Source organism: Carya illinoinensis, chromosome 12 (genome assembly GCF_018687715.1).
Source record: "Carya illinoinensis cultivar Pawnee chromosome 12, C.illinoinensisPawnee_v1, whole genome shotgun sequence".
Lineage (NCBI taxonomy): Eukaryota > Viridiplantae > Streptophyta > Magnoliopsida > Fagales > Juglandaceae > Carya > Carya illinoinensis.
Window position 1 is genome coordinate 27,172,858 of NC_056763.1, and position 27,048 is coordinate 27,199,905.

Consider the following 27,048-nt stretch of genomic DNA (forward strand, 5'->3'; position numbering starts at 1 on the left):
TAAAAAATTCTCATCTCAATATCAAAATTCTCATTTTATTATTATAATTTTTTTAAATTCACTCATAAAATATAATAAATAATTTAATTTTTTCTTAACTTTTTTCAAATTTCAAAATAATAATAATATTAAAATATAATATTTTAATATTTTATTTTAAAATTCAAAACTCTCATCTCACTGCCTATACAAACTTAACACTTGTAGATGCTTTCAAAGGGCCCTCAAACTTAAAAATTACAATAATTCTTTTTTTTTTATTTTTCCTTCTCGTTATCATAAAAATAATATAAATGTAAACTTATCAATCAATCAATCAATCAAAGCCACCCTCCTTAATTATATAAAAGAAACATATAAGGTCACTAATATAAATAACAAGAATTAGCAGCAGCAAAAAATATATAAAAAAAAAAAAAAAAGAAGCTAAAATTTCATAGAGAAGTATTTTAATTCAAAGTAATATATATATAAAAAAAAAAAAAGCTAAAATTTTATATATATCATTTTACCTAATTAATATCTTAAAAGTATATTTTACATAATTATTATTATTATTTTGAAAAAATCATTGTTTTTTACTCGGTAAAAACTTGTAGTAGTTTTGTAAATAATGTAAGAGTCAATTTCAATCTGACAAGACAGGACTAAAAAAGCAATGTCAATTATTGGGGGAGAATCTAAGCTCATCTTCTTATAATAAAAAGCCCAATTTCCAAATGCCTCGAGTGACTGACGACGTCCTTCGCCTGCTTTTCCCGTGCCTGTCACTAGCTGCATGCATTCCACGTCGGCACCTTTCCTAAACTCTCCGTCGAAACGTACGTTTCCCCGTGAATGCCCGTTACTGATTACAATTATAATTACTTAAGTGACCTTGAGTGATAATTTAAAATTAAAAAAATATTATTTTTTTAAGAGAAAAGTTTTTGTATATTTTATAACAATAAACTCATAAATTGAAACTTCTTTATGCAGTAATACTTCAGATTATTTGATTATTTTTATTATAAATTAAAATTAATATATTATATAAATTTACGTTAGTTTATAAATTTATTTTTATAAAAATTATTTATGGTTGTATTCCTTTTTTCTTTTAAATGTAAAAAGTATAATTTTAATTAGTCAACCAAAAATATAATGAAATAGGCTCTTGATTAGATAGTTAAAGATACTTATTTAACATTTTTTTTAAAAATGAAATGTTTATGAAATTATGATGGAAGTAATCACTTTTGTTAAAAAAAGCCAATTTTATATGAGAACATATGACAACCTCGTATTCTTTTATAAAAATTATATTTATAAAGTAGATAACATATATATTTAAAAAGTAATGTTATATATAGGAATGAAGTGTGCAAGTAATATACAGTTGTTTTGAAAAAGAAAGATCTATTATAAAAAAAAATTCATTTTTATTCATGTGGATATGGTATTTATTCAATTTTATCAAAATTATTGTATGGTACTTGCGCATTCACGACTGTAACTATTATTTCTCGTATTTAAATGCCTACATGGTACAATCTAATTTTAAAAAAATTAAATTTAAATAATATAAATCAAATATTATTGTTTAAATGATATAAGTGATGTGGTCTATCTATCGATTTGATAATAAAAAATTATATTTTTATAATTAATATCTATAAGCTGACCAAAATTATTAAATTTAATAAATTGAACATGTCATCTAGTCGTGCAAAATATAAATAATAAATCTTTGTTAATGATTTTTTTTTTTTTTTAAGTAGGAAATGTTAATTTTATATACATCCGGAATCATCTTTCGGCAAAAGGCAACAGTGGGATAGGAATTGTGCAAAAGGCTAAAAGCTTAGGCCCTCTATTTCATAAAGCACGTGGGCCACCGAGTTAGGTTTGACAATAAGTTGAGATAAAATAAATAGAAATAGAAGTTATAAATTTAATAAAATATTAAATTTTAAAATTAAAATTATTATTTTAAAATTTTAAAAATTAATTATTTATTATATTTTATATGATAATTTATAAAAATTATAATAATAAGATGAGATTATATAAAATAGGTAACAAGTGTTTTTCGAGCCTAATTCTTTTTAATTACATTTTTAGATGGAAAAAAATTCCCCGAGCGAGTGAGACGAGCCCCCTGAGCCGATCACGTGACACCCGCCAAGCCACACGGCTTCGCAGCCTCTCGATAAATCCAACACCCTATGATTTACCAAGTTTGCCCTTTGACTGCAATTCTCACTTCCCATGACTGATAATCTGGTAACGCCCCCAATCTAAACAAATGCCCTTCGAACTTTACATTAATAACATAATTGCCTTTATTTCACTAAACATCTGTTATAATTAATTAATTGATTTTGAGTTTCTCTATTATCAAGTGGTATGTATAGTGTATTATATACGTCACTTAAATGATTTATATTTTAAAATAATTTCTATTATATAAATATTTTATTAAATGTGTTCTACGTATCGACTTAAAAATATAATTTTTTTTTAATTTTTTTATTACTTAAAATATTTATGATAAAGTGTTAGCTCTCAATTGCTACTCCACCAAACAAATGAAATTTAAGAGTTAAGACATTCATATCATATAGTAATATACATTGCTAAAATGCTTATAATACTCTTCTTCACTTTTAACTCAAGCGGCGTGCCTTCAAATAATATAAAAATTTATGCATTAGGTCGTACCGTCCTAGGATGGCATTTTTGTCTCCCCCAAGTGACTCAAGCCCAAGAAACTATCAGACAAAACAACTTACCAAAAACAACAACAAAAGAGTAGATAAAAGATAGTGTTGGATACTTGATTGATTGTCGTAGCTCCAAAAGCCACCTCATGTGATTTTCCTTTTGCAATGAGCCAACTGTGAACAAAAACTACACTTAAAATGAATGTCCATTAAGGATGTAAATTTTAACCGGTAAATCAGAAAACCGGACCGGCCCGGCCCAGACCAGTTGTGCTGGTTTTGAACCGGTCCGGTCCGGAACCGGTTTCATAAAATGAAAAACCGGCCGGAACCGGTCCGGTTTCGATTCCGGCTATTTTTAGACCGGACTAGCCTAGACCGGACCAGTACTATTTAATATGTGTATATTTATTTATTTATTTAATGTTATATGTTATATATTTTATATTATATATAATTTTTTATATATAATATATAATAATATAAATTATAATTATATATAAGATAGTATTATTTTAATTTATAAAATAAAAGTTTAATCTCAAACATGAAAATTTAATTGATCATATGCTTTAAATATATAATATTATAAATATATATTATTTATTAATAACATTTTATCATAGATTCGTAAGAAGTAAGAACCTAAAAAGAAAGAAAATCACTTAAATATTATTACTAAATTTTAATGGCCTAATACACTTAAAACTCTTTATATTTTTTTTGATAAGTACATAAGACATTAGTAGATAAATATAAATTATATATATTAGCATATAATTTATATAAAACCATACCAAAGCTATACTAATAGCATAAATTTTTTACATAGCACTTTTTTTTTTTGCATAGTAGTCTTTTTATATAGTAGTTTTTTTTTTAAGTATAATTTTTTGACATAGCAGTTTTTTTTTTTTTTTTTATAAACAGATTTTTTTTTATAATAAATATATATTTTATTAAAACCAGACCGAACCGGACCGGTAAAACCGGAATACCGGTTTAGGAGGGTAATTGGTGCGTAATCGGTTTTAAAAAATGTAAAACCGGTGCCTACCGGTTCGGTCCTAGATTTAGTCTAAAACCGGACCGGTTACACCCCTAATGCCCATTAATTTTTATTTTTTCACTTTTAAATACCAAACAACTCATTTGTCTAGTAATAAATGTACTCAAGAGCTCCCAAAAGTACTTTTATCCTATAGAATAAGTCATTTACTAAAAATCAATAATATTTTTAATGTAAAACTTGAAATATTAATTACACAGTTTAGATGAAATGAGATGAGATGTTTTGTTAAAATTTGTTAAAATTTAATAAAATATTATTATAATATAACTTTTTGATATTAATTTTGTTTTGAAACTAAAAAAAGTTGAATTATTTATTATATTTTATATAAAATTTTGTGAAAGTTGTAATAATTATATGATATGAGATATGATAAGATAGTTTGGATTTGAGTATCCAAACTAGCCCTTAACCATACCATTAAAGATATGTTGAAATCCTATAATTTAACAACAAATCCTATCAATATTATTTCTATATAAGTTCGTCTGTTTGCAAGTTAGTATGTAAAATATACAATTCACATCATTTATATGATAATATTTATATAATGCAAGTATTTTATATAGCATGTTATGTACACCAACTTATAAGTAAAATTTTCTATTTTAGATATCAAATACCTTAAAAACAAATACCTTAAAATTTTCTATCGCCTCTTTCCTATTGATTGTCCTGGACGGTAATTTAACAACAATACAATCGAGGTCAATATCGAAATAAAAACTAAAAAAGGGGGTTATACATCTGACACAACCCATAACCTTCCTTGGACTCCGCGTTTGTCTCTTGGTTGTGGAAACATACCGGCGCCGGCGGCGTCAAAATCCTTAAACCTCTCTTTAGGTCCCAACTCTCATCATCCTGTTATTACAAAACCCGAGTCTCTGGCCTCTTTGCCCTCGATTACGTCTATATTTACAGCTCTCAGCATATCGGTCCGAGTCAGAGCAATCCCACCATTAGATACTGTTTTGGACTCGCACTCTATCGCCTCTTTCACAAAAGGTGGTCCTACAGAGAGCCTCCATTAACAAAGGCACATCTTTCTGAGACAAAGTCAGTAAAGTTTCCTTTTTTCTTTTCCCTTGAATTCTCGTTTAGTTTTTCAATGATCGATGTTGCATGTTTACGTTCTGTTTGAAAGTGTTTGTCTTTATTCTATTTCTGAATGCGGGGTAATTTTTTTTTTTTTTCTTTTTATGGTGATCATGGTATTTTCTTTTGTGTTTGCATGCGGAGATGGTTTCCGGGTTTGCAAGGGGTCGTGAAATTGGAAGTATTTTTTTGGCAATGTGCATGGGGGGTTTGTGTTCGGGTGTGTCATATGTGATGTTGATGATGATTATTGAGGGGTTAAAGAATTAGACTCTGGACAATGTGCGTAGAAATTTTGAGTTATTGATCAGTTCGATTACTGCAATCAGTAGATTTGTCCGGGAGCGAGTTTACGTTGCGTTATCGGTTGTTGCGGCTATGATCGGTGTTTTGTTTGACATGTGAACTTAAGAGCGACTCGGGATTATGTCAGCTTCATGAATTTACGATCTACCGTTGCTATAGCTAAATGATCAATGGTGATATTGGTGGCTTATGTTTGATGCTTTGATTGATTAAAGGCCCTAATTTGCTTGCTGGTTGGTGGTGATCGTTTTTGTTAATGTTAGTATTCTAAGAATAAATATGTGTGCACGGGCCCGCGCATTGGTACTTTCTCGAGTTAACAAATTTTCTTCATATACATTTCAATATTTGAGCTATATGGTATCATCTGTGTTTCCTAATTGATAGTTGATCGGTTGTATTAATGGAGTCTGCAATTTTCTGATCAATTCGGGATGGATATTGTTTGTTGGTTGTGGTTAGTCACTCTTTGCTGTTTTTCACCGATATCATTCATTAAATTAGAATGCATGCGTTTGATTCGATCCATGTTCAAGGTTATGCACAATCCTTGAGTTTGAATCGTTTGATTGTCCAGCATGGCATAATCTGTTATTCTGTTATTATGTTTACATTGTTCCTGAGATCATATAGTGGCGACAACAAAATTAGTTAAGGAAATTTATATCAATTCTTCCAGTCGGGATTCACGGAACATTGCGCCCTATTGTACTATGACGTCACCACTTCTTTCCATTTTTATCTTTACCTTGGTCAAGAGATCATACAGGATAGGCTGCAAAATTAGTAAAGGACATTTAATTCAAGTCTGCCACCCTGAATTTATGGTGCATTACACCCTATCGTGTCATGACATCTGCACCGTATCTGATAACAAGTTTACTATTTTAGAGTACTTGTAGTTTTTTAGGTCCTTCGTGTACTAACTAATATAGTTCATCAGACATATGTTCTTTCTTTACTTTTTCCTTGTATGTAGAGGCATTTTTTAAATTTTATTTTATATGATTGAGTTTACTAGATGATGTATGACATAGTTTATTGAAGTAATTCGTTCGCTTATATTCCTTGAAGAGGATAGAAGGTCAGTTTTTGACATAATTGGAGAAGCATGCATGATACAAGTATTACTTTGCAGAGATCTGATTTATAATGAGGGGGAAAGTAACTTAATAAAAAAAAAAAATAGAGCGAGAGAGTAGGTAAGATAATTCTGTTGAAGCTTTATACTTGTAAACAGATTCTGTTGAAGCTTTTTTGTGCATGACATGCTTGATAAAATAACCAAACAAGTTAAAACTCGAAAGGATTTTCTTTAAACATATGCTTGAAAACTTCATATTATATTTTTTTTAATATTTAGTTTATTGTGGCATATGCTAGCTACCGTCAACCCACCATTTATGCACTTTGGGTGGAAGAGAACCTTAGATCATATGTTGTGTTTTAATGTTTGAGCATCTTCTTGTTGAGCTTTGGTGACAAGAGACTTGAGTTGTGTGATTCACATCCAAATTAGGGGGGTTTGGAATGATTCCAATAAATGGCAAAGAGGACCTTAATGAGGAAAAAAAATCAAGTTTCTTGTGAACAAAAAACTGTTCAACTCTGCAATCATTTTTAACCGGTTTTACATCATTTACCATTAACATTGGTGTCATTAGTTTTTTGGATTCTTTTGAAATTTGTTTTGTGTTTACTTAAAACTTCTTCTATTCATTCACCCTAAATCCTTTTTAGCAGTCAATTCAGAGAGGTAGTTTTATGCCTTTCGGAAGATTCGAAGTCAGGCCTGTAGTGCCACCTACCAGAGACTTTGCCAGCTAAGATATCAGACATCTTTGGGCCAGCATATCAGACAGGTTTTGGTGGGATGTGGCTTTCTAATGTTTATAGATATCTGAAATATTTTTTCTATGCTTCCTCTTGTATAACTCTTGTGTACTTGGACTCTGTCTATTTCTTATTAATACTACCGTTTACCTATCAAAAAAAAAAAAAAAATTCTATGCCCTGTACAAATTCTCAAGTTTCATTCCAAGTATTTTTCTGACCATCCAAGATTCCTTGGCCAGTGGCTTATTTTACTTTGGGCACATATACTTGGGCGTGCCATGCTAGGAAACTTTTTGAGTCAAGGACACATTCATGGTGTTTCTTTCTATGCCCTTCACTTCACTCATAATAAATACCATGATACTTCTTTATTTGATAACTTTTTTAAGCTGTCCCATTGTTTTAACACTTTTGATCTGCTTCATAGGTTGCTTGTTTTGTTCCATACCAAGCCCCATGGACCATGAGTTTTCTGAAGAGCAACAGGTGCCATCTGGTCACATCACCGCCATAAGATTTAGTTTTTCAACTCAGACGGATACAGTAAGATCTTTTCCATGGTTAATCCAATATTTTGGTGGTGTGCAAAGATGAAAAAGAGAGAAAATATAGGAGAACAAAGCTATATTAGTACATACTGGGCTAGGCCTGTTTTTGATTAATACACTTTTGATTACTAATCAAAAAAAAAAACAAAGCTATATTAGGCAGTGTCTAGTGTTTGTTTGTTTTTTATTTGATTGATGTCCTTAATTTTAAATTGTAATTTCAAAGGGTAAAGGCCTTGGTCTTGAATGTATGCTCCCTCCAGGTCTAAGGTTTGAATCCCATTGGGTGCAAACAATCTCTAGGGGCCATTGGACGGGGGGATTTTTCCCCTGAATTATCCGAGGTGCACTTGCGGGAAACTCCTTGCCGAGGGCCTGTGCACTCCCAGGATTAGTCAGGACGCTGTTCCTGGACACTTGGTGCCAATAAAAAAATAATTCAAATTGTAAAACTTGGGGGTCTTGGGGGATTAGGCATTCTCCTTGTATACTTCTAGTGTACTTCGTTAATGTCTTTATTTCAATAAAATTTTACTTTTACCTATTTATAAAAAAAAAAAAAAATTACTTTTACCTATAAAAAAAACACTTAGAGGTCTTCTGGTATCACGTAATTTTATTTTGAAGAAACTGATTAATTATAAATAGCTGTTCATTCTTGTAGTCTGCAGATTGGGTGCATTCTTGTAAATTGAATGCCTTTGGAACCAGTAGGTGCCAATGCTAATAAATTGGAAATGGTAACATATCTTAACTTAGAGATGCAGTAGGTTTGGTTAATTAATGTACCTATGCAGGCCACATTTCTTTAAAGAAAATACGGGCTTAAGCTAGTCTTGGGAGGAGGTTGAACTTCAGGAATCAAAGATGATTCAGGTTCAGGTTTTGGAGAATTCTATTAGCTCGATGTCACTTTATACAAACTTGATATAGACAGAAACAAAATTTCTGTTTTGGTGCATTTGGTTGTAATAGAAAAAGAAAAAGAAATGGACTTTCAAGGGTGAGAAATATAGCTTACTGGAGATTAAGCGCATGTTATTATTTTTGGGTTTTTCATAAGTAAAATGGAAAACATTTATTCTGTTTCTTAAATGTGGGTGGTATAGAAAAGTTACTCACCATTTGGAGAGGCTTTGTTTCTTTTATATTGCTCATTCCTTGACGTGGCTGCAGTCTTATATGCTACAACAATGAAGTTCATTTGTTTCTCTTGGTGTCCCCACTAACTTTCCAACATTTTTTTTTGTTTTAATTTTCACTTGATGTGTGTATGGGATTATATATTGATGCTGAAATTTACCTCTAAAAAAAAATATATTGGTGCTGAAATTTGTCTGTCCCTTGGTGTACTTAATGACTTTATTTATGTCTCATTGACTTCCATCTGTCGGTCCTGCCTCCACTTAATGTAGTTTTAGGTTTTCCAAAAGAAATCATTGAAACACTTTTACCAGGGGAGGTGCTCTATATAATGCTCTCTCTCTCTCTCTCTCTCTCTCTCTCTCTCTCTCTCTCTCTCTCTCTCTCTCTCTCTCTCTCTCTCTGTGTGGACGTTTTTGCATGAATGTTGGACGCTACTTCTTAAAATAAAAAATTTAAAGAAATAGGAGAAAATCAATTGTACATTAAGTTGGCGTCCATGCTATCATTGTCATGATGTCATTATTATTAATATATCCTTTTTCTTTGTCATTTTTCTACCTATAGATGCTAATTTTCAGGTTCTGTAAAAATTATATTCTTTTGCAGCCTTGTTTATTAATATATCCTTTTTCTTTGTCATTTTATTTGCAGCCCTGTAGTTTCCAACCCCGTAGTCTCCAACCCCTTCTCACATATCATAGTTTGAAGTTTCATTCGTCTATTCCTCCTTTGACTGTTTTTTCATTATGTGTGTTTCTTAATTTAAAAATGATGCTTTTAAGAGAGTATGTCACTTTTATTAGAACCTAGAATAAAAATAACTGTTTGGTCAAGTGGATTATCTCTCAGGCATAAATTAGTTTGATGGTTTCAAAGAACTGAGATATTTTTTTCTTGATCAAAGTGCCTTTAAAGCATTGTCATATTGTAACAGGAGAAGGTATCTGTTATATCGATTGACGCAGTTAGTGAGGTCACTGATCCTAAGTTGGGACTTCCAAATCCATCTTCTCAATGCTCCACATGCGGTGCCAGAGATTTAAAATACTGTGAAGGTATAATAGAAATTTGATATTAACTTATGTGAAAATGAGTCCCTCTTCTATGCTCTCTTCATGGAAATTGTACTGAATTATTACTATAATTGTTTTGTTAAGGTCATTTTGGGGTTATCAAGTTTCCTTTCACCATACTCCATCCTTATTTTTTATCGGAAGTTGCAAAGATTTTGAACAAAATTTGCCCGGGGTGTAAATCTGTACGGCAAGAACTAAAGGTCAAGGTCAGGTATTTCACGCCTTATGCTTAAAAGTAGCATTGTTATATTGTTGTCCCATTCAAAGTTTTTACTGTATTCCAGAAACTGCTAGAAGTATTTATGTCATAAGGCATGTAATGGATGATGTTTGCAATTTTTTTTTATCAGTGTGGATGACCGATTAATCATTTGTAATTGATACTTTTCTGATTGATTTCTTATGTATCTGAAATCATTTCTTAAACTTCCTTGGTGTTTTTGGCTGTGTCAATAGTAGCTGTTCCACTGTTGATGTCAACATGAGAGCTTCTTTTACAGAAGACTTGTGTTCAATATAGTTTTGACCTTTTGTGCAAACTGCATCTCCATTTTCTTTTTGATAAAGAAATTGTTTAAAAAAGAACCCTTTTTTCCCCAAATAAGATGTTGCTATAAAAAAACGTTTGCAATGCAAGTACATAAAAAATATTCAAAAGGTCCTCTGGTAACATACAATCTAAATGAAGAGGTTACAAGAATCAGATGGAGAGAAAATACATAACACCCTGCATCCATGGGGGGGTAGCATATGAGACCCCAAATTTCCTGAGTGGGAGAAGTTTATACCCTTGAATCTTTGATAATGACCCCAAGGAGCTCTAATTGTAACCTTACCTAGCGTTTTTGGAGCATAAACCTATACGTGACTTGAACTTTTCTTGGGTCGTTTTAAATGGCACTAGAGCTATCTCAACTAGAAGTGTGGGATTTGAGTTTTGCAATGTCTTGAGCCACACCACGAGGAAATTGTCTAAAGTGGAGAGATTTTAACACCCCACATCTATTAGTGTGGTGGATGGGATCTTACATTGTCTGGTAGAGAGAATTTCTTGGCCTTCATATTGATTTGAAGGAGTCAAATTGTAATCTTGACTTGTCCATTTGGAGTATGAGCCCCGATCTGCTCCCTTGGGTCATTATAAAGTGTTTGAATAGACGAATGAAACTTCAAACTTAAGTTTGAAAACATGTGGCTGAATTCAAAAGGTTTCGTGGATAGGGTCGGACGATGGTGGTCATCTTATCAGGTACAGGTTACCCTTAGCTTTATCTTTGCTGGAAAACTGAAGGCCCTGAAGCAAGACTTAAAATTGTGGAATATGCAATCCTTTGGTAACATCGGGGAACTCAAGAAAACCAAGCAAATAGAGATTCACGAGCTAGAAAGGGTACAAGAATCTTTTTTTTTTTTTTTTTACAGGTAAATAAATTTTATTGATCCACGTAAATAGGCCAAGCCCGAGTACGCAGGGAATATACAAGAAAAAAGCCTATTTACAATCTAAGTGCTACGGATAGTAGTGGAAAAGTCACTAAGACTCGTTCCATTCAAAACTATAGTAGATGCCCAAAGGAGTAGAGTGTGAAAGAAAAAAGCTCGAAAAGCATCCGGAGAGCGTTCCTTATTCTCAAAACAGTGGCCATTTCTTTCGGTCCACATGCACCACATTAAGCATAAAGGTACCATCTTCCATACAGCTGCAATCTGGCAATTCCCTCTTAGCCCTTGCCAGCAAGACAGTAAATCGATCACCCTCCGTGGCATGGCCCAAGCAATGCCAAGCCTCAAGAAAATCTCATACCATAATACCTTTACTGTGTCGCAATGAAGGAGAAGGTGGTCCACTGGTTCAGCATTGTGTTTGCACATGAAACACCAATCCATTATGAAGAGTCCATGCTTCCTTAGCTGGTCTATGGTTAGTATTTTACCATGAGACGCCACCCACCCAAAGAAAGCGACCTTGAGGGGAACCTTGCTTCTCCAAATGCTCTTCCAAGGGAAGGCATTGGGGGAGTGATTCGTCAAGGTCTTGTAGTACGAACGGACTGAAAATTTCTTATTCCCTGTGCATGTCCATAATAATCTGTCTTCCCCTCCAGCCCTAATCTTCAAGTCATGTAGCGCATTGTAGAAGTCAGTGATAGCGCCCACCTCCCAATCTTCTGCTGCTCTAGTGAATCTCACAGACCAAAGTATGGAACCAGCGGTAAGACACATATTTTCAGCCACTGAGGAATTCTGATCAAAAGCTATCTTATAAATGGAATTCTGATCAAAGCTATCCTTTGAACCAGGAGGAAGTGGCTCAAAAGTTAGTTTTGGTTTCAGATCTCAAGAGGATCATCCGTATGGAAGATATCTCATGGAGACAAAAAGTCGAGAACATTATGGTTGAAAGAAGGTGACCGTAGCACTAAGTTTTTTCATAGGGTTTCCAATTCTCACAGGAGATCTAATAATATTGAGATGCTGAAGATTGACAGGGCAGAATGCAAGGATGAGCAGGTGATTAACAATCTCGTGGTTGGTTTTTTTGAACAGCTTCTTTCTGAGCAGGAGGATTGGAGGCCTAAGTTAGTGGGGCTGACTTTTGACACCATTGGGTTGTTGGCTGCAAATCGTTTGGAGAGGCCGTTCGAGGAGGGGGAGGTGCTAGAAGTGGTTAGGAAAATGGCTTCAGACAAGGCACTGGGCCCTGATGGGTTCTCTATGGGGTTCTTCTAAACATGCTGGGAGGTGTTAAAGGAGGATCTAATGAAGGTGTTCCAGGAGTTCCACTTGTTTGGAAAGTTTGAGAAATGCTTAAACGCCACTTTTCTCGCTTTGGTACCGAAAAGGGTGGGGGCGGAGGAGTTAAGGATTTCCGACCCATAAGCCTAGTTAATGGGGTTTACAAGATTCTATCCAAGGTACTTGTGAATCGTCTTAGCGAGGCAGTGGGAAAGATAATCTCAAAACCTCAAAATGCCTTTGTAAAGGACAGACAGATTTTAGATGCAATACTCATTGCTATCGAATGTCTAGATAGTAGACTGAAAGCGGGCTTTCCAGGGATTATTTGCAAGTTAGACATGGAAAAGGCGTGTGACCATGTTAATTGGGACTTTCTCATAGATATTTTGGGAAAGTGTGACTTTGGGGAGAGATGGCACTCCTGGATCCGTTGGTATATATCTACGGTGAAATTTTCAGTTCTAATAAACGGAAGCCCAACGGGCTTCTTCAATAGCACAAGAGGCCTGAGACAAGGAGACATGTTGTCCCCATTACTCTTCGTCATTGTGATGGAGGCCTTGAGTAGAATGATCTCAATCTTGTCCGCAAATGGGAGAATGAATGGGTACTCGATTGGTCCCTCGGGAGAGGGTAATATTAACATTTCTCATTTATTGTTTGCAGATAACACTCTTATTTTATGTGAGGAGGACCAAAGCCAGGTTTGAGTTTTGAAGGCACTACTACTCTACTTTGAGGTGGTCTTAGGGTTGAAAGTAAACCTGGACAAATAAGAGATGGTGCCTATCGGAGGCATTCCGCGGTTAAGACACTTGGCCAATACTCTGGGATGCAAGATCGCCTCACTTCCTATGAATTATCTGGGCCTTCCATTGGGGGCTCCTTCGAGAGCGATTGTTCTTTGGGATATAGTGATTGAGAGAATAGAGCGTTGATTGGCAGGGTGGAATCAAATGTATTTATCTAAAGGGGGAAGAACTTCACCAATCAATAGTACTTTATCTAATCTTCCGACCTACTTCTTGTCCTTATTTCCTATTCCAGCAGGGGTGGCACTTCGTATTGAAAAGCTTCAAAGGGATTTTTTGTGGGGAGGAATGGGCGAGGAGTTCAAGTTTCATCTTGTTAGGTGGGAGCAGGTATGTAGGCCTCTAGCGAACGGTGGACTGGGCATTAGAAACTTGAGAACTTTTAATTGAGCATTATTTGGTAAGTGGCTATGGCATTGCCATAGAGAACCAGAAGCTCTTTGGAAGTTGGTGTTTGAGAGTAAGTACGGTGGTTTATGGGGTGAATGGTGTACTAAGGAAGTCAGAGGGGTGTATGGTGTGGGGTTGTGGAAACATATCAGGCAAGGTTGGGGGGTCTTCTCCTGGCACACCAGGTTCCGTTTATGAGAGGGGAACAGAATCAAGTTCTGACATGACACATGGTGTGGTAATGGTGCACTTAAGGAACTCTTCCCGGCATTGTTCAGGGTTGCAAGTGCCAAAGAGGCCTCTGTGGCAGAGGTCATGGTGGTAGTAGGGAATCAAATCCAATGGAACATCAATTTTAGTAGGGCGGCACAAGATTGGGAATTGGACAGTTTTGAAACCTTTCTAAGTTTGTTGTACTCAATCAGACCAAGCAACCAGCCCTTAGACTTATTGTGGTGGATACCATCAGGCAAAGGTTTGTTTATGGTATGCGCGTTCTACAAGTCCCTAACACAAACGCGTCACTCTCAATTTCCATAGAAAAGACTGTGGAAGCACAAGGCGCCCCTCAAAGCTGCCTTCTTTGTGTGGTCAGCTACCCTGGGAAAGATCCTCACAACGGACAATTTGAGAAAACAAAGAGTGATCATTGTAGATTGGTGTTGTATGTGCAGAAACGGGGGATAATTTGTGGATCATCTTCTACTACACTACGAGGTAGCTAGAGGGTTGTGGAACGAGGTTTTTAGCAGATTAGATTTGGGTTGGGTTATGCCAGAGACCGTAGTGGCAACACTAGCTAGCTGGACTGACCTAAGGGGTAACAACCAAGTTAAGGCTTTATGGAAGATGATTCCGATTTGCATCCTGTGGTGCGTATGGCAGGAGCGCAATGCACGGACGTTCGAGGACAAAGAGAGATCGATGAAGGAGCTGAAAGCATTCTATTTTAGAACTCTTTGTACTTGGGCCATCGCCATTAATTTTAATGGCCAAGATTTGCATGATTTCCTTATTTCTTTTGTTCCTACGTAGTTAGGACATTCTTTGTACTGAACGAGACTTTTGCCTATTCTTTTATTAATAGGAAAATACTTTATCCACAAATGAATTACACACAAGTAAACCTACAAACTGATGTGGCTTGATGTGGTACGTCAGATTGTAAAGTTACTTTTATTACAAAGTAGATCTAATGGATTCCATGAAGCCACATCATTTTGTGGGTTTATTTTGTGTAATCTCTTTGTGTCTGTAGCAGTTCTCTTATTAATATACTTTTTACTCTTCTAAAAAAAAAAAAAAAAAAAAAGTGTTTGAACCTTTGTGTTTTTCATCAGCTCACCATTCAGGAGCGTGCTTTAACTTGTTTTGGGTGAGCTCATTAAAGGTTCTAATCTAAATTTATCAAAAAAAGGTTCTAATCTAATGTATGATATTCACCGTCTAAAATTGCTCTATTCTTTTGTAGATCTGTTTTGTACAATAAATTCTTAGTTTCCAGTTATCAGTTACACATACCTCTTCCTGGTGGATAGTAATTTCGGCTACTTTAATTTTATGCTAAATGCATGTTTCCTAGTTGTCTGCTTGTTGTTAATGGTGTTTTATCTCTCCTCTTGATGTATGTGGCAGGATGGGGATTCAGTTCGTAGCCATCGTCAGTCTAAGAGTTGCAAATATTGTGCTGTGAGTTTCAAGTTTACCATGTTTTTGTTAGTCTTCTTCTTTTTTAGGCCTTTGTGGTTTTGAAATCATGCTTCTATAATAAACAGGGAAATTCAGTAGAGTGGTATCCAACGGTGAAGTTTAAGGTTTCCTCTACAGAAGTGTTCAGAAATTGTGCGATTATAGTAGAGATAAATGAAAAGTTGAAAACGAAGGTTCAGAATAAAAGTTTCAGGGGTTTGTCTGCTGACTTTTGGGATTTTATTCCAAAAGATGAACAGCAAGAAGAAAATTGTTTGAAACCAAACAGAAGGGTTCTATCACATGCACAGGTAACATGGCTTTCCCACATGGATTTTTCAATTGCGCAATCGTCTTTGATCATTTGAATATACGAGTAGTGCACGATAAATAGAATTTCCTGGCTAGTTATATATGGAAAACATAGTCATTTCTTGATCATTGATCAAAATATGACACCCTATCATGCGCACAAAGACACAGAGGCATCTTCTTGAATATTAAGTTATTCTTCTTCTTCTTAATAGTATCTTATTCTAGAGGTAGAACCTACCTATAATTTGATATCGTTATTTCTCTGCCTATTGCTCACCTCTTAAGTACTTGCAAGGGTTTTGGTAGAATAATAAGTAATTAATGTCCATTCTAGCAGCTTTTGCAATGATCGCACAAGGATTAGGAAAACTAGTACTAGAGGTAAGTAACTAGGCCTATAAGTTTGCTAATAGCATCACACCATATTTGCTTCAATCAGGCAAATTTTGTTTTCAGTGATTTTGTATTCAGAACTGTTGGATATATATATATATATTTTTTTTCCCTATGGTTGTCACAACTAGGCATACTCTCTTATTCTAATGCTGATCCAATTGGTCTATGCTGTCCCCTCTCTTATGATGCCATATTTTTGGTTTTCAGGTCCGTTATTTATTGAATGATGTTGATCCGAAGCTCATAAAAAAGTTTGTTTTGAGGACCGAATCTCTTTTTCTCAACTGTTTTCCTGTGACACCAAACTGTCATCGTGTTACTGAAGTTACACATGCATTTTCTAATGGACAGCGACTGGTATTTGTAAGAATTCTCTCATTCACTGCTCTGCTTGTCTTAATGCGGATTACAAATTGCACATAATCTTGTACGATTTCTGGTTTTCATCTCGTGCTGATTCTACTAATTAAGCATTGTAGGATGACCGAACCAGGGCCTACAAGAAACTGGTTGACTTTAGAGGGATTGCTAATGAGTTGGGTTCTCGTGTTCTAGACTGCCTAAAAATTTCAAAGGCAAGCTGCCCTTCTTTGATTTCTTGTAGTGTTTTAGTCAGACTTTTGTGAACCTCTTGATTGCCTTTCTTGTTTTAATATCTGTACTTTTAACATGCAGTTAAGCTCGGAGAAGTCACCGGATAAATTTTTGGTTTCTGTCCAGCCAAAAAAAGGTGCAGATCCTTCCATCTCCTCTGGGTTGAGATGGATAAAAGATGTTGTTCTTGGGAAGCGAAATGATCACTGTTTTCGTATGGTGGTGGTTGGTGATCCACACATTAAGCTCAGTGAAATTGGTATACCCTGTCATATTGCGGAGAGATTGCAAATTTCTGAGAGTTTGAACAGGTGGAACTTTGATAAATTGAGTGATTGCTGTAGACTGTGTTTCATTGAAAAGGGAGAGGTTTATGTGCGTAGAAAAGGTAGTCTAGTTCGTGTGCGTCGCGTTGCCGAACTTCAAATTGGGGACACCATATACAGGCCTCTTAATGATGGGGATATTTTGTTAATAAACAGGCCTCCATCGATACATCAACACTCCCTTATTGCTTTTTCTGTTAAAGTCCTACCTGTAGCTTCAGTGCTTTCAATCAACCCACTTTGCTGCTCTCCTTTTCGTGGGGATTTTGATGGTGATTGCCTTCATGGCTATATTCCTCAATCTATTGATGCCAGGGTTGAACTTAGTGAACTTGTTGCGTTAGATAGGCAATTAATTAATGGGCAGAATGGTAGGAACCTTCTTTCGCTTAGTCAAGATAGTTTAACTGCTGCCCATTTGGTCATGGAGGATGGGATCCTCTTGAACCTCTTCCAAATGCAGCAGCTGCAAATGTTCTGTCCGCATCAACTTCCACCGCCTGCTATTGTCAAAGCTCCCTCACTAAGTAGTTTTATTTGGACTGGCAAGCAATTATTCAGCATGCTACTGCCTCCAGGTTTTGAATATGATTTTCCTTCAAATGGTGTTTATGTTAGTAATGGAGAGCTTTTATCTTCTGAAGGATCTTTTTGGCTGCGTGACAACAATAGCAACCTTTTTCAAAGTCTTATCAAGCATTGTCAGGGTAAGGTACTTGACTTCTTGTATGCTGCTCAGGAAGTTCTTTGTGAGTGGTTATCAATGCGTGGTTTGAGTATTTCACTTTCAGACTTGTACCTCTCCTCTAACTCATCCTCCCGGAAAAACATGATGGATGACATCTTTTGTGGTTTACAAGAAGCAGAGCAGACATGTAATTTCAAACAGTTGATGGTGGATTCTTGTCGGTATTTTCTTGTCGAAGGTGGTGAAGAGAATGCTGTGGTTCTTGACGTGGAACGTTTGTGTTATGAGAAGCAAAAATCTTCTGCACTCAGTCAAGCTTCTGTTGATGCTTTCAAGCAAGTCTTTCGGGATATACAAAACTTAGTCTACAAATATGCAAGTAAGGACAACTCCTTTATGTCTATGTTTAAGGCTGGAAGCAAGGGTAATTTGCTGAAATTGGTTCAGCATAGCATGTGTCTTGGCTTGCAACATTCTCTGGTTCCTCTATCATTTAGGATCCCCCACCAGCTCTCATGTGCTGCTTGGAATAACCAAAAGGTATACGGTTCAGTCCAGAAAGCTGATGATAGTCCTGACCATGCTCGGACTTACATCCCGTATGCTGTAGTTGAAAATTCCTTTCTGACGGGCTTGAATCCTTTAGAGTGTTTTGTTCATTCAGTCACTAGTCGAGATAGTTCTTTCAGTGACAATGCAGACCTCCCTGGGACTTTGAACCGTAGGCTTATGTTCTTAATGCGTGATTTGTACACAGCATACGATGGAACAGTCCGTAACGCATATGGGAATCAGCTTATTCAGTTCTATTATAGTCATAATAAGGATGCATCTACTCCAACTAGCAGCATCGATGACTTATTTGGTGAGAGTGTTGATGTTCATTATGGGATAGGTGGCCAGCCTGTCGGTTCATTGTCTGCTTCTGCCATTTCAGAAGCTGCATACAGTGCTTTGGACCAACCAATTAGTGTGCTTGAAACTTCTCCATTGCTGAATCTGAAGGTTCTCTCTCTCTCTCTCTCTCTCTCTCTCTCTCTCTCTCTCTCTCTCTCTCTCTCTCTCTCTCTCTCTCTCTCTCTCGTGCCACAGTTCAAGTATGGTTTCTGTCATATTGTTCTATGAAAATATTTTAGGGAAGCTGCAATAGCATTTTCCAAATATGTCAGTCAATTGTCGAAGTTGAATATGGGTAGAATCACGTTAAATATATACTGTGAAATTATACTTCCATTAGCATGCAGTTCACTGCATCTACTTGCACTCAATGATTCCTGTGGTTAGACCACCCTGCAAGGTGTTCCACATTACCTATATACACAATTGAAAATGAGCTACAAGTTCTTTGGAAGTCCCTGGGCCTATTGCCCTGTAATTTAAAACAATTTAGTAACAGGAATTCATCTACAGACGTCCAGATGGAACCCAATTATAGCCTTCTCTTCTAAGCAAGGTTTTTTAGCAGAGTCTCTAGCAACCCATTGTCTATATTGATAAATTCATGGGTAAGGGCAGATAGCCAGGGGCTTGTGTTCGGTGTTGAAAATGTAAAATTCTGGGGCATAGAAAAAGTGTCTTATTCTAATATAATTGAGTGGTCCATGGTCCAAGATGATTTTTCTGCTATGAAAACTCACTTAATGGAAGATTCCATCAAATTTCAAGAGGTTAATGAAAGTAAAATGGAGACCACTGCTTACAGAAAAAAGGAACCACACAAGTTGATACCATTTCATGGATAACCCAAGTCTTTTAATGTAATTAAGTAATTCCATCGATTTGCAGCAACTATTTATAACCTTTTCAAAAGTACTTACAAAAATCCTGTAAAAAATAGGTCAAACAAATCCTACATAACTTGGTCACTGACTCACTGATCTCTGTAGTTTGTGGTTTTGTGGATTGTTTTTCACTTATTTTGTGTTGAAGTAGGGCATTGGTTCCTTGGTAGCCCATATGAGGTGACTGAATCCTCAAAGAATACCTAGTGATGTTTTAGTTGTTTAAATTCAATTAATGTTGTCTCATTCTGAGAATTCTTGACAAAACCATTGTATTCTGGTTTAATTATGCAGAAAGTACTGGAGTCTGGGACCAGAAAACGTAGTGCTAACAAAACTATGTCAATATATTTGTCTGAGAAACTTGGGAGACAGCGGCATGGTTTTGAGTATGGAGCCTTAGAAATAAAGAATCATTTGGAGAGATTAATATTTTCAGAAATTGTGTCTACTGTCATGATAATGTTAGTTTCCATTTCTCTCTTTTTAGCTGTAACTCCTGTTTCCTGTTTTATTTTAACAATAAATTCATTTTTTAAATTTGATATAAATTGATGTGTTCTGTGGATATTAGCTTTTCCCCACAGACTTGTAGCAAGATGTCTTTCAGTCCTTGGGTATGCCATTTTCATATATGCAAGGTATTACAATTTGAAAATTCATATCTTTTCTATATTTGTGCGAGTTCCTGAAATTGTGAAGAGATGAGGATTTATTGTGTTCTTTCAGGAAATTGCGAGAATGCGAGGATTAAAAGTGCATTCAATCATCAATTCTCTTCAGAAGAGGTATGACTACTTCAGGACAGAATCAAAATTCAAGCTTCCCAACTTGCAAATAAGAAGCAAGTAAGTGCTTTCTTTGTGTAATTAAAAAGATTAGTTATAGTTAATCGTTGGGGATATATTTGTATATTTGTGGATTTTTATTGTTCCTGGTGTTTTCACATATTTTTTTAGTATGAAGTAGGAATAGTTTTTTATGCAACAAATTAGAATTTGCCAGATCTCATAGACTTGATAATTGGTTGAAATTTATATCTACAGTTGGGAGGCCATATAAGTTAGTTTTAGCATGTATGACATGCACGATTTATTACTTATAAAAGACTGATGTGTGATTTATTGGGCACATGTGAGGCAACATTGCACTGCTGAAGCCTTGAGGTCTACTTTTCTTTTTGACTTGGTAACTAATTGGCAGAGACTGTTCTGTAAATGACACACGAGAAGATGATGATATATTTTGCATCAATGTCACAATAGCCGAAGTTTCCAGGAATTCTGCTTTACCATTGGATACAGTTCGAGACTTGGTCATACCTTTCCTTCTCGGAACAGTTATTAAAGGTTGGTAGTGGATAGCATCTCTTCAATCCAGCTTCAATGTTTCTATCTCTATGGATTAAGTTACGCATATTTGATTCGTGTATTCTTTGTCATTCATGGTTAGTCTAATGATATTTGTTCTTATTTCTGAATTTCTGAAATGTTCTTTAGGTTACCCAGAGATCAAGAAGGTAAATATTTTATGGAATGATTGGTCCAAAGTACCAAGATGTCAGCACGGTTCTTCTGGTGAACTATACTTGAGGGTTGCTATGTCAGGAGACTCTCAGAAGACAAATCTCTGGAGTTTACTAAAGAATGACTGTCTACAAATAATGGATATGATTGACTGGTCACGTAGTCATCCAGATAGCGTTCATGATTTTTGTTTGGCCTATGGAATAGATGCTGGATGGAAATATTTTCTCAATGTGTGTTCTCTCAACTCTATTTTTTTTTTTTTTTTTTTGGGTTCCTGCAAACCCCAGGAAAGAAGAGAGGGAGGAGGGGGGTGTTCAACTGTCACTTATTTTTAACTTCTGCAATGCCTCATGTGCAGAGGCTGAACTCTGCAATATCCGACACTGGCAAGTCTGTTCTTCCTCAGCATTTGCTTCTTGTTGCTGATAGCCTATCAGCCACTGGAGAGTTTGTTGGCTTGAATGCAAAAGGCATTGCACAGCAAAGAGAACATGCATTAGTCTCGTCACCCTTTATGCAGTCTTGCTTCTCTGTTAGTTCTTATATATATATATATATTTTTTTTTTTTTTGTTTTTTTTTTTTGAAAAGAAGAAAACAAAGGCAATTTATTTTCTTTATTTAGGCGTTGCATTATTTTTTGAATTAAAGATAATTTTGTGTATAACAAAATAACTCATATTTATGTTCTGTTATTTGTGCAGAACCCTAGTGCATGCTTTATTAAAGCTGCTAAGGCTGGCATTGTGGATGATCTTAAGGGTCATATTGATGCATTGGCATGGGGAAAGGTTCCTTCTACAGGGACTGGCAGCCACTTTGATATTATGTATTCTGGGAAGGTACATAGTATATTGTTCTTGCTGATCAAGTCTATCCAGGAACTTCCTAAGTGAAGGGTTTTAGTAATATAGCTCGTTCTAAAACTTGTATATTGTCTCCCTACAATGCATTCTTTGATTTAAGTTCAGAAACAGAGGATTTTTGAGGCATGAATTATGGTATCAGAATCAGTCAAGAATGACATCTCCCCAAAATACAAAAATTTTGAATTTGAAAGGTCCCGTCCAAATTCAGCAAATGTTTAACATATGTAGATATTGTGCGTATAAAAAGTTTATCTTTCTTTTCCTTTTCTTATTTTTTCTTTTTTTGATTTATTTTTTTTGGTCTTTAAAATTTATTGTTGTTCCTGCATATAGCATTATCATTCTCTTTTGAATGTTTTTATGAATTTTTATATTTGTTTTTCTCTCTCTCTCTCTCTGGGCTTTGGACTTTCCTGGAGGAGAGAGGAGAGAGGAGGTGGATTTTTTGCCTAATACATGGGTTTTTTTTGTCTTCCAAAGATCTAATTATTTCGATCCCATTGTTATTAATCAGGGGTATGAGCTTGCACAGCCTGAGGATGTTTATAACCTGCTGGGTAGCCAAATTATTTCTGATGAGCAGAATGTAAAGACCAAAATGCCTGTTGTACACCAAAGCATATCTGCCAAATGTGGCGCTCAGTTTGTCTTCAAGTATAGCGCTCTTGCACCGAAAGAACTTAAAAAGATGGAAAGCATATCGAAATCACTCTTAAGAAGCGTTTTGACATCCAATGATATTCATAAGCTATCCCATGTGTTGAAGGGTATATTGCACAAGTAAGTTAAGATCTCCAGTGATTCTCCTCTGTTTTAGCTTTGTTTGTTGCATTGCATTCAATCATTGTGATTCCCCATATGATAAGTGAGAGTAGGTGGTGTATGAGATCCCACATTGCTTGGGAATGAGAAGTTCTTGCTCTTTATTAAGTTCCAATGGGGCTCCAATTTTATCATTGACTAGTCTTTTTGGAGTATGGGCCATGTGGCTTGAGCCTTCCATTAAGGCCTTACAAATGGTATCAGAGTCTATCCCAATAAGAAATGTGAGACTTGAGCCATGCCACCTACAATGGATGTGCCCGACATGGATGTCGGGAATTTAAGGGGGGAGATTGTGATGCCCCATATAATAAGTGAGGGTAGGTGGTGCATGAGATCCCACATTACTTGGGTATGAGAAGTTCTTGCTCTTTATAAAGTTTCAAAGGGGCTCCAATTATATCATTGACTAGTTCTTTTGGAGCATAGGCCATGTGGCTTGAGCCTTCCATTGGGCGTTATAGTCATGCTACACTTAGTGGCTTCTCCTTAATTTTATGTGAGTTCATCAACTATTTCACTTATCATTGTCCATTGTTTCCTAGCTCTATGGAACTCTGAACAAGACATTGAATTTTATCTTTCAGCGTTTATGGCATCACCTTGTAAGGCACATGTATTGAAGATTACTTTTAGTGAAAAAAATATTTTATTTCACATTAATGACTTATAAATATAGATTATGGTCACTGGCATTCCTAGGGTGTACTTTAAAACTCAGCAAAATGCATAACCATAGCACTTTTAATTTTTGTTTTATTACCTTTGAGGTAGACCAATGAATTTTAACTCAGAAGATATGTCACCTCAGCAGAATGAGGTGGAAGGTTAGCTCATGGGTTAAGCATTCCAGCTTCAGAAGCGGATGAGTTACTGAGATCCACATCTATGAATTGAAAGGTCCGAATGATCAAGCATTAACTCAAAAGCATTTGCTTAATACAAGCAACTCTTTGTAGCCCTGTCACTTTATTTAACAGAATGGTGAATCACATTTGATGATCATTTTCTTACAAAAAGATTGGGTAAATTTACCTATCAAAAAAAAAAAAAAAAAAAAGATTGGGTAAGTGCAAACACCCATAACTTTTTTTCTTATACAATTTGGTGAGTGATAAGTACTCACTTCACTCATAACTCATAAATCAAGGAAACTTCTCACCTAAGAACAAGGTGGAAGATGAACTCATGGGTTCAGATCTTACTACACATGTACTCCCAAGAATTACATCTTTAGAAATTGGTGAATTATCAGAAACGGTGTTCGGAAGTTCTCTATAGGAATGTTTTGATATGCTCTCATGTGTGTGTAGATTTGCTCGCATGCATGTGCAAGGGTGATAATAACTTTGAATCATTTTATTTTTGGCATGTTACTATCTGCGTGTTATGATACTTCTGTGAACAACTGCACTGTTTACCCCCTTTCTTCGAGCTCCTTGTCCTTCTGATTTTAAGTTCTGTATAGTTATATGATTCTCTTTCCTAATTCAAAAGAGTGGGAGTTTCTTGTATAAAAAACTGTACCTGTTTGGCTGTAGGTATCCTATTAATCACAGGTTAGATGAAAAGGACAAGTCAACTTTGATGATGGCTCTATATTTTCATCCTCGAAGGGATGAAAAGATTGGAAGTGGAGCTCAGGACATAAAGGACATAAAGGTATATAAAATGATGTGGTAAAATAAATAAATAAATTGTTGGTCATACCTTTGATGAAGTTCTGCTTTCCCTGCAACTGGTTGGCATCTTTTCTTGTTGTAAGGGAGGGAGAATTTACCAAGTGTTCTTTCCCATGTGGGTGCCTTAAATATATTTCCCAAGTGTACTTTCTCATTCATGTCTGATCGAGAAAAAAAATAAAAAAATTATAGATAAATATTTAAGATTTCTTCTTTTTCTTATCAACTTTTCCGTTTTAATTATTTCATGTATAAACATGAAAGTTTGGTAATATTACTAATATAATATAGTAATTATTAGTTTCAAAGTTCTCATTGTTGGAAATTATTACAAGAAAAGGTTTTTTATCCACGGGTTTTAGTTGTAAAAACATATTTTTTAGTTAGTATATACTAGTCATAAACCAGCGTGATGCACAGGCTGGAATTACTAAATTGCTAGTACTGTTTAGTCAAGCACCTAAGGTGGAAACTGAAAGGTTGATAAACTGAAGAGTTTATATCAGAGGAGAGACGGTTTTTTCCAGCAAGAGGGGAAAAGTTGAGAAACTGAAAGGTTTCTGATACAAAAGAATGAATAACCTGTCTGATATAAAAGAATGAATAGGTAATAAAATTTATGAAAATGGTTGATGAGGTGGCTCATTCTTTTGTGAAGATATTGTTTCAGCTTTTATGTAGGTAGTAGATACATTGCAATACTGTTGAGGTGACCTTTCTTAATTATTATTCATGTCATATTATATCCAAAAGTGTCCTCATTTTGGTTAGAAGTGTTTTGAATGATACAAGCACATATTCCAAGGACTACATTAGCAAGATCAACCAACACGCTGAGAAAGAATCCAATTTATCCATTCGTAGCAAAGTTTTATTTGGTGTCACAATGCAAAATCTCTCTGTTTCATTTGTTTAGACAGAAGTATGGAAACTAAAGTTCCGTTTATAAAAGAAAAGGATCAATTGGAAGTCTGTACTGTTGCATTTGAGGTGTATGTATACTCAAAACCTTAATTTCCTGCTAGACTAGTTTATATTGAAATGAATGGATGCTTAGGTATGCTTCTCAGCTGCAAATCATTTTAAGTTTGAACAGATGGGAATTTGCGCTCAAACTCCTTGCTAATGAAATGGTCACCGTAAATATCCATGACATTTTATTTGATTCTGTTGGATCTTTTCCTTGAGTTTCATGATGGCTCTTTCCCCAATCTTTTACAGGTTAGTTCCCACCCCAAGTACCAGAATACACGTTGCTTTGAATTGGTACGAATGGATGGGACAGTTGAAGATTTTTCGTACCACAAGTGTGTTCTTGGTGCTCTTGAGATGATTGATCCTCGAAGGGCAAAAAACTACAAATCGAAATGGTTACAACACAGTAATGTCTAAGCCCACCATATATGCATGTACATATTTCTGAAGTCAAAACGTGTAAAGCGACCATCATTGGATTGGAGAATAACCTTTATGCTCGAGTTCTTCACATCACAGCTAAAGATGCCAGGCATTTTGACTTACCTTGCAACGATCCTGATCACCTGAAGCCTGCCCTTTTATCCTAGGCAATTCCAAGAAATGCTGGGTCTTTGACAGCAGACCTATTCAGCAGTCTAAAACATAATTTGCTCTTCTCTAACGATGATGGACCATCTCAGAATAATAGTTTTGGAGCTTTCGTGCCTTTTCAAGCTGTTCATTTCCAGGGCAAGCAGAATATTGTGCACAACAAGAGAGCTAGTAGAGCAGTTTTAAAATTATTTTTTTGGTTAACAATTGTTTTGTTTCTTCATTTTCAAGACAAGCTGCTCTCTCTCTCTCTCTCAAATATAGGCAGTACCTTACCCATGCTTCTTTTTGCTGCTTCTACTATAACTTTGTTTGCCTTCAATCATCAGGCAAACAAGATCTAGTGGAAGCAGCAACGAGAAGCTTGTAAGGATCAATACCAATATTGGGATGTATCTATATGTAATATGGAGAGATGCATATTTCCAGAAGTTGTCCAAAAAAAAAAAAAATCTTGACATTTTAGCCGATATGGTGATCTGGTTGTTTTGCAACTTTGCTACATCTCATATCCAATCCAATGATTTTTTTTTGGTAGTTATGGCTTTAAATACTTTCATATACCTATCCAAAATCATCACAGCAAGTGGCTTTGTGAAACTATTCATTACTATAAGGCCTAATTGGGAATATAACTGTTTTTAAATGTTATCAAATTATTTCATTATTATTTATAAACTATTCATTACTAGTAATAAATTATCTATTGTTGTTCATCAATTTTATTATTATTTAAATGTATTCTAAAATATTCTTAATATCCAAATGAGTCTTTAAAGTTAGTAAATTCTTAGCTAGTTTGGTGTATTGTTTAGGAGAGGTTTGGATAGTGAGTTTAGTTTAGTTGAGATGAGATGATATGATATGATATGATAGTTTAAAATTAAATAAAATATTGTTAGAATATAATTTTTTAATATTATTTTTGTTTTGTAATTTTAAAAAGTTGAATTATTTATTATATTTTATACGTGAGTTTAAGAAAATTATAATAATTAGATGAAATTGGATGGATTGCTGAAAACAAGTTGTTTATCAAGCACTTCGGTGGTCCACAGACT

The 27,048-nt window shown here is 35.2% G+C and overlaps 1 protein-coding gene across 6 annotated transcripts; it reads left to right on the forward strand.

Moving 5' to 3' along the window:
• Positions 1-4,551: 4,551 nt before the first annotated feature.
• LOC122289068 (DNA-directed RNA polymerase IV subunit 1) lies at positions 4,552-26,524 on the forward strand. 6 transcript variants are annotated; one of them, XM_043095984.1, is made up of 20 exons: positions 4,552-4,836; positions 6,922-7,043; positions 7,445-7,560; positions 9,646-9,766; positions 9,869-9,993; positions 15,364-15,417; positions 15,504-15,728; positions 16,336-16,491; positions 16,608-16,703; positions 16,804-18,741; positions 19,812-19,981; positions 20,092-20,158; positions 20,247-20,365; positions 20,721-20,866; positions 21,017-21,276; positions 21,405-21,578; positions 21,750-21,887; positions 22,429-22,694; positions 24,278-24,398; positions 25,640-26,524. In XM_043095984.1, the coding sequence occupies exons 3-20, from the start codon at positions 7,474-7,476 to the stop codon at positions 25,808-25,810; spliced, it is 4,434 nt and encodes a 1,477-aa protein (XP_042951918.1). In that variant the 5' UTR covers positions 4,552-4,836; positions 6,922-7,043; positions 7,445-7,473; the 3' UTR covers positions 25,811-26,524. The 6 variants fall into 6 exon arrangements, with proteins under 6 accessions (XP_042951918.1, XP_042951922.1, XP_042951917.1 ...); XM_043095988.1 differs by having other exon boundaries at positions 6,925-7,049; XM_043095983.1 differs by having other exon boundaries at positions 6,925-7,043.
• The last annotated feature ends 524 nt before the right edge of the window (positions 26,525-27,048 follow it).